The following is an 8,571-nucleotide window of genomic DNA, read 5'->3' as shown; positions in this document are numbered from 1 at the left end:
CACTTTTGTATTTCAATTTATGAATCAAACACTTGGTTTAATCTTTTATCCCTAACATCATATGTAATTTTAAAGTTATTTCACTGAACATTAGAGTGAACAGATTATGGACTGTCAATTACAAGTGTATCATACCCTTATGGACTGATTTTCTATTGGACAAGTCTTACCAGTACTCTAAAAAAAGGACTAATTCATATTTCTGGCTTTACATTTTATCAAAGAATAATTTAACATTAATTAACGTCTTGACTGCCTCTTTCACATCTTTGTTCCTGAGGCTGTAGATCAGTGGGTTCAGCATGGGAATGACCACAGTGTAAAAGACAGAAGCTACTTTGACCATGAGCCATGAACTTTTGGAGTTGGGAACACAATACAGAAACAGTATGGTCCCATGGAAAATTGTAACAGCGGTCAGGTGAGAAGCACACGTGGAGAAGGCCTTGTGGCGCCCCCCAGTGGAAGACATCTTTATGACAGTGATAAAAATGGAAACATAGGAGGGAAGAATGATCACCAAGCTGCTTATTTCATTGAATGTGGCAGAGACTAAAATGACCCTCTGGCTAATGTAAGGATCAGAGCAGGACACAAAGGCAATGGCAGCATGTTCACAGACAAAGTTGTTTATGAGGTTAGTTCCACAAAAGGATAAAGTCAACAAAAAGTATGTGTATGTTAAGGAGCAGGCTATACTCCAAGAATATGATGCTCCCACCAACAAGGAACAAAGCTTCTGAGACATGACAACTGTGTACAAAAGAGGGTTACAAACTGCCACAAATCGGTCATATGCCATCACGGCCAACATGAAGGTTTCTGTCAACACGAATATGCATACAAAGAAAAATTGCATGATGCAGCCTGTGAAGGAGATGGTTCTGTCTTCCACAACCAAGTTTTCTAATAGTTTGGGTGTGACTACTGTAGAGTAACAGAAATCAACCAAAGATAAATGGCTGAGAAAAAAGTACATGGGGGTGTGGAGTTTGGGATTGACCTTGATGATCATGATCATACCCAGATTCCCAAGAACAGTGACTATGTAGATGGTCAGGAATACCAGGAAAAGTGGCATCTGGAGTTCTGGATATTCTGAGAAGCCCAACAGAATGAAGGTGACTCTACTACTCTGGTTTTCTTGATTCCTGTGGACAAAATATAAAAGTTTATCCAGAAAGTAAGTTCCAGAATCTGAAATACATAAGAGAAGAAAAGACAAGTTTAGAGGCTCAATGGGTCTCTTAAGAGTGTTGCTGAAAATAGTAGACTTCCTTCCACTGTTACATTTAAAAAGTGAGTATTGACTTATGTAACAATTCCACAGTGAGTAAAAACTTTGTGTGACTAGAATCATCAAAACCAAGGTTAAAACAGGAACATAAAAAACAGACTAGACTTTGCTCTATTTCAGATAATAAAATCAGTATTATCATAGGCAGCTGACTTCATAAGCCACTCTCTTTGCATGAATTTGAGCTTAGTAAAAATACAGTTGACCTTTGAACAACGGTTCGAACTGTGCAAGCCCACTTATGTGCTATTTTTTCCAATAAATATAATATAGTACTGTAAAAGTACTTTATCTTTCTTACAACTTGTCTTAATAATTCTTTTCTTTAGCTTACTTTATGGAAAGAATACAATATTTAATGCAAAACTCACACATACATATATACAAGCATAAACCAGGCAACATACAAAATACATGCTAATCGACTGTGTATGTTACCAGGAAGGCTTCCAGTCAACACTAGGCTATTAATAGTTAAGTTCTGGGAAGTCAAGAGGTATATGTAGGTTTTTGACTGCATGGAGGTTGGTGCCTCTCACACCCATCTTGTTCAGGGGTCAACGGTAGTAGCAAAGAATTACATGACTTTCTTTAGTTTCTTACCTGCCTCTCCCCTTAAACTGTGAGAAAATCAACTTCTAACTGGTTTTAAAAAGTTTAAATGCTAGCATTCATGCAAAATGGTCAATTTAAGATTTTCTTGGTTGTCTCATCTCCCTTTCAATGCCCTTGTTATTCCTGGTAATCCGATATTCTCAACATAGCTACAGCTGTGCCGTAGAAGTATCCTAAACTTACACACTTATGTTGAACTAATCTTGAATTTTTTTTAATATTATCCCTCATGTCATATTATATTATTCATCGGGATAGGTTCACAGCAAAATATGTGCTGCGTTTCTAGGGAAGACAGTTAAAACGATATTGAACAAAAATCTCTTCTTTCTCCAGTGTGGTAAATTTTGGAAACTGGGTATAGGTGGTACACAATGAAAACTCTGAAAATACTGGACAGTGTGCATAAATCTCATGCTGCATTGAAAAATGCATTCTGTCGTTTTGAACTAAGTTTAAAGCTTTTCCAAGGACAAGTGTCAGGACAAAGACCCATCTCAAACAACACACTATATTTCTTGAAAATTACTTGCTGCCACGAGGCATTTTCTCAACAGTAAAATGAGAATATTTGTAATATAAAATTTAAATCACTACAATGGATGTAGATACTTTGGTAATTAATTCAAGGCTACAAGACATGGTGCAATGCATACCTGATATTCAGCTTTCTTATTTAATGAAATTTTGAGTAATGGGTAGGATTCCAAAAACCTTACATTGTTACAAAAATCAGGCCCAAGTATGGACATCTATCAATGGGTGGGCACATACAATATAGAAATTCTTTCCTCCTGAACCCATACAATAGAAACGCTATAGAATTTCATTGGGGCATTTAATCTAAGATGCATAATTATATTTTCCCCATTCTGCTATAGGTTTTCTTAACACACTATTGCTTTCTCTGCTTCCCATGTGTTCGTTCCTATAGGAAAGATATATCTCAAAGACCGATCCCACAGCAAAGCCACTGTGACACTCCCTTAAAAAGTCTTAGCCCTGAAAAGCTAGATTATGGACATACACCCCAGGAGCATTCTTTCAATTTGAAATATTCCGTGCAACACTGTGAGAATAATTTTCCACGATTACTTTAACCTGACAACCAGTGACTTCTAAGACTCCAAATACATTTTAAAAGTGAATGCAGGCAATTTACAATGTTCAGCTGGCTTTTCCAAAACTTCTTGGATCTAGAAATTCAATCTCATTGCCACCTGACACATTTTTCTTCAGTCATGGCGGACTTATGAAGACCTGTTACATAATACGTGATCGTTTGCTCATGGTTTATTTTCCCAATTTATTCCCACTATTGTCATATTTTATTTTACCACCTACTATTAGAGACATTGCTCATTGTTTCTTGCCTTTTTATAAACTCTACTGTTTATAACTAACGAGTGCCATATGCTGTAGCTTATCATTTAAAATAAGGTTGTTATTATTACTTTCTTCTTTGGAGATTGTAGGCAGTGTGAAAGACAAGGCCCATTTTTTTTTTATTATTGTTATTCTGGATTTGCCAAGTGTTTGTTGCCTTGCTGGCTGTAGAGTGACTACAAAATAAGGAAAACATTTGTGTTGCCTTGCTGGCTGTAGAGTGACTACAAAATAAGGAAAATGAATAACATTTGAAAGAAAGAAGGAATTAGAATACAATACTACAAACCCTTTGCGCACAGAACTAAGTGGTCTGTGGGCACTTTGTCCTACACACGTGCTCGTCTCCTGCAAAGATTAATGGAACTCCATATTTTCCTTCTAAAGTAAAACAAAATTAGCTCACTTAAATGCAGAAAGGCTTGCGTGAGTCATTTAGGGAAGAATTCTTCACTTGGATGAATGAACTCCAAGAATGTTCCTGCAAAGTATTTAATTAATAGAAACAGAGCTGAAAGCAAGAGAAGTCTACAGTATGTTTCATTAAATGTTTCAGATAGTTACTTGTTTTTTTCCAATTTATTAAGACAACTCAGAAATAACAGAGATAAGATGACACCTGAAAACTAAATCCGGGCACCAAACTGTGTCACAAATATATGCCAGTAAGACCTTAGGGATACAGAGACTAGAGAATATCACTGAGGTACTGCCTTGCAGACTGTAATCCAAGTAATTAGTTGTAACACGTCCCATGTGATATCTTGGTTGTGTATCATTTTCCTGAAGCCCTGAGGTGTTTGCATTATCAACATTAAGCTTAAGGAAAATAAACCAGATTCTGTGTATCTTCACATTGATGTAAAATACAGAAATGTGTGAGAAAAAGGAGCTCCTGGATGGCTCAGTTGGTTGAGCGTCTGATGTCAGCTCAGGTCATGATCTCATGGTTCATGTGTTCGAGCCCCGCATCAGACCCTGTGCTGACAGCTCAGAGCCTGGAGCCTGTTTCAGATTCTGTGTCTCCCTCTCTCTCTGCCTCTCTCCCACTCATGCTCTGTCTCTGTCTCTCTGTCTCAAAAATAAATAAAAATAAATAAAATTTAAAAAATTTAAAAAAATTTAAAAAAATAAAATAAAATAAATTAAAAAAAATAAATGCATGAGAAAAAAATAACCTGTAAGACAGTAGTCTAGCAGGACACCTGGGTGGCTCAGTCAGTTGAGCACCGACTCTTGATTTCCACCCTGGTCATCATCCCAAGGTCTTGGGATCGAGCCCCATATTGGGGTCCATGCTGAGCATGGAGCCTGCTTAAGATTCTCTCTCTCCCTCTAGCCTTCTCCCCCACTTGCATTCTCTCTCTCTCTCTCTCTCTCTCTGTCTCTTAAATAAAAAAAAATAGGTAATAGTCTAGAGATAGTCATTGTAATTCATGTTGAATTTATATTTTCTATTTTCCTATGAAAGTATACTTATGTCCCTGTGTATGGTAATATAGAGCTTTCTAAATAATAAATTACATTGTCTATTTTTAATTAGTTAGTTAGCAATACACTGAAAACTTCCTTTTCTAGTCACACTATGGGTTTTATTAATAGAAGACAATCTGCTTTGGCCTGTCAAATACAGGTATGGTGTCCTCGGATATTTATATTTACTATTGACTCTGAAATAATTTTGGATTGTAGGTTTCCTAAAATACCAATTTATGGAAAGGATGATATATTCATTAATTTGGTAATTCTATCCAACATGCATGAAAGACACAAATCAAAAATACCAGTAGCTAGATGCAGTAAGAGCATATTTCTTTCTCACTAATGGAAGATTCAAATTGCATTCCTGAATATTAGGCAGTTATGCTCCATATAGTAATTTCGGGGCTCAGGTGTCTTATAACCCCTGGCTCACCATCAACATGGTGCTTCTGAGGTTATGATTCTCTTTTCTAAGTATAGAAGAGGCAGTTAAAATCTCTGTAAATACATCCTTCAGAAGCTCAATTTTTATCGAGTCCAATTTATATAATGCATAAGAAAATCAAGGATAAAAGATAGTCAGCAGTCTCTGAAACAATACATCTGAGGATCCACACATAAAAAATGATATAGATCTATGTTCATCAGGGATCTTGATCTGTAATTTTCTTGCAGTGTCTTTGTCTAGCCTCAGTATTGGGGTAATAGTGCTGGACTAAATAACTTTGGAAGATTTTCTTCTACTTTTTGGAAGAGTTTTAAAAGGATTGGTGTTAATGCTTTTTGAAATGTTTGGTAGACACCTCAACAAAAGGGTAGCAAATTGAATCCAACAGCATCCTGAAGGGGTCATATCACATGACTTAGTGATATTTTTCCAGAAATACAAGTGTAGTTCCACATAGGAAAACCAACCAACGTATGTACCACATTAAGAACAAAGCAGTAAAACCACATGATCATCTCAGTCGACACAATTTCAGCAAAGTTTCACAGCACACAGTAAACATGCAAAAATCAGTGGTGTTTCTAAATAGCAAAAATGAGCAATCCTCAATGGAAGTTAAGAAAAACATTCCACTTAAATGACACTCAAAAGAATCAAATACCTAGATATAAATTTAACAAGGAGGTGAAAGACGTGTATACTGTAACTACAAAACACTGCTGAAACAAATTAAAGAATATCTAAATAAATGAAAAGATACGGTGCATTCATAGGGAAGGAATCCAGAATATGCCCTGCTAAAATATGCATTTTGATATTAAAAAAATTTTTTTTGAGCTGAAGGCGAGTAGAGCAACAAATGCAGGGAAAGCTCTTTGTACCGTCCCCTTTTCTGCCAAAAAGCAGAATATAAATTTTCTTTTTACTAGAGACAGACACTTATCAGCCCAAAGAAATCTGCAAACAATCTTACTCCATTACTTTCCTTTTTTTTGTTTCAAGTTTTTATTTAAATTCTAGTTAGTTAGCATATAGGGTAATATTGGTTTCCAGAGTAGAATTTAGTGATTCATCACTTGTGATACAACACCCAGTGCTCATCACAAGTGCCCTCCTTAATGCCCATTACCCATTTAGCCCAACCTCCTGCCCACTTCTCCTCCATCAGCTGTCAGTTTATTCTCTATTTTTAAGAGTCTCTTCTGGATTGCTTCCCTTTCTCTTTTCTCCCCTTCTCTTGTTTGTCTGTTTTGTTTCTTAAGTTCCATATTTGAGTGAAATCATATGGTATTTGTCTTTCTCTGACTGACTTATTTTGCTGAGCATAACACTCTCCATCTCTATCCATATCTTTGCAAATGGCAAGATTTCATTATTTTTTATGGCTGAGTAATATTCCATTGTATGTATATATACCACTTCTTCTTTATCCATTCATCAGTCAATGGGCATTTGGGCTGTTTCCATGATTTGGCTATTGGTGATAATGTTGCAATAAACATAGGGGTGCATGTGCCCCTTCAAATCAGTATCTTTGTATCCTTCGGGTAAAAAGCTAGTAGTGCAATTGCTGGGCCAGAGGGTAGTTCTATTTTTAACTTTTTGAGAAGTTTCCCTACTGTTTTCTAGAGTGACTACACCAGTTTGCATTCCCACCAACAGTGGAAGAGGCTTCCCTTTCCTGCACATATTCTCCATGACCTTCCCACAGTTTGCTACCCTTGGAAGCCTACAACTGTTTTCCTTTGTCCTGTCGACTCTCTACACATTCATTGTTCTTTGTTGAAGATGCTATCAAAGCTGCAGATCTAAGCTGTCTCTGCATTATTTTATGTTTAAACTTCTCTCATGTGATGTGCACTGCATGCATTAATAAACTTTGTTTCCCCCTTGTTAACCTTTTTTGTTAAAAAGGCCTAGCTGAAAATTTAAGATGAGCAGAGAAGTTTTGTCCCTCCTGCAATAGCATAGAACACTTAATGTTGTTAAGTTGGCCATAGCATCACAGGTTATATACAGTTTCAGGGCAATCTCTATCAAAATTCCAAAGGTAATTTTGTGGAAATGGAAACTGATTTTTAAATCCATATGGAATTAAAAGGAGTCCAAAAGCTAAGACAATCTTGGAAAAGAACATATGGGGGGGGATTCATGATTCCTGATTTCACAACTTACTCCACAGATACAAGGAATAGAAGTAAGAATCCAGAAATAAACCCATATATCCATGAACCATTGATTTTCAACAGTATCCCAAGAACATTCAATGGAGAAAGGAATTTTTTCCATAAGTGATGGCAAGGAGAACTGGATATTCACATGTAAAATAACGAGGTTGGACATCGACTTTGTTTTATTTTACTTTTTTAATGTTTTATTTTATATTTGAGAGACAGAGACAGGCAGAGCACGAGCAGAGAGACAGAGACAGAATCTGAAGCAGGCTCCAGGCTCTGAGCTGTCAGCGTGGGACCAATGTGGGGCTTGAACCCACGAGCGGTGAGATCGTGACCTAAGCCAAAGTTGGAGACTTAACTGACTGATACACCCAGGCATCCGTGGACATCTACTTTATACCATATACAGTGGTTAACTCAAAATTGAACAAAGACCTAAAGTAACGGCAAAACCTATAGAACGCTTAGAAGAAAACTTAGCCGTAATTTTTATAGCCTTGGATTCGGCAATGAATCCTTAAATACGGGACAAAAAGCACAAATGACAAAAGAAAAAAATAGATAAATTGGACTTAATAAAAATTTAAAATTTGTGTGCATCAAAAAAACACATTATTATTGAAGTCAGAGAATAGGAGAAAAGATTTACAAATCATATATCTGATAATGGAGTAGAATCCACAACATATGTAGAACTCTTACAACAAACACCCAAGACTCAAGCTTTCCAGTTAGAAAATGTGCAAATGATTTAAATAGACATTTCTCCCAAGATCTACAAATGCCCCGCAAGCACATGAAAAGATCCTCAACATCTTTTGTGATTAAGAAAATTCAAATCAATACCACAATGACATGCCACTTCTTCACTAGGAGAGCTATAATTTATTTTTGTTTATTTTTTTATTTTTTATTTTTGAGACAGAGAGAGACAGAGCATGAACGGGGGAGGGTCAGAGAGAGAGGGAGACACAGAATCTGAAACAGGCTCCAGGCTCTGAGCACAGAGCCCAACGCGGGGCTCGAACTCACAGACTGTGAGATCATGACCTGAGCCAAAGTTGGGCGCTTAACCAACTGAGCCACCCAGGCGCCCCTGGAGAACTACAATTTAAAAAGGAAAAAAAAAATGCACAGTAGCAAACATTGGTGATGATATAGAGTAA

At 36.7% G+C, this 8,571-nt stretch overlaps 1 protein-coding gene across 1 annotated transcript; it reads right to left on the bottom strand.

Annotated features, from left to right (window-relative positions):
* Positions 1-208: 208 nt before the first annotated feature.
* On the bottom strand, positions 209-1,153 carry LOC123602650 (olfactory receptor 5D13-like). The gene has a single exon (XM_045487111.1). It carries the CDS (start codon positions 1,079-1,081, stop codon positions 209-211), a length of 873 nt encoding a protein of 290 aa, XP_045343067.1. The 5' UTR covers positions 1,082-1,153.
* Positions 1,154-8,571: the final 7,418 nt, after the last annotated feature.

The sequence above is a fragment of the Leopardus geoffroyi genome, chromosome D1 (assembly GCF_018350155.1).
Source record: "Leopardus geoffroyi isolate Oge1 chromosome D1, O.geoffroyi_Oge1_pat1.0, whole genome shotgun sequence".
In the NCBI taxonomy this organism is placed as follows: Eukaryota; Metazoa; Chordata; class Mammalia; order Carnivora; family Felidae; genus Leopardus; species Leopardus geoffroyi.
Note: the sequence above shows the minus strand (reverse complement) of the source record. Positions and strands in the feature narration are given on the sequence as shown.

What these genes read in the sequence shown, in the direction of transcription:
- LOC123602650 (XM_045487111.1), bottom strand. Translation starts at nt 1,081, where the DNA reads ATGCCACTTTTCCTGGTATTCCTGACCATCTACATAGTCACTGTTCTT.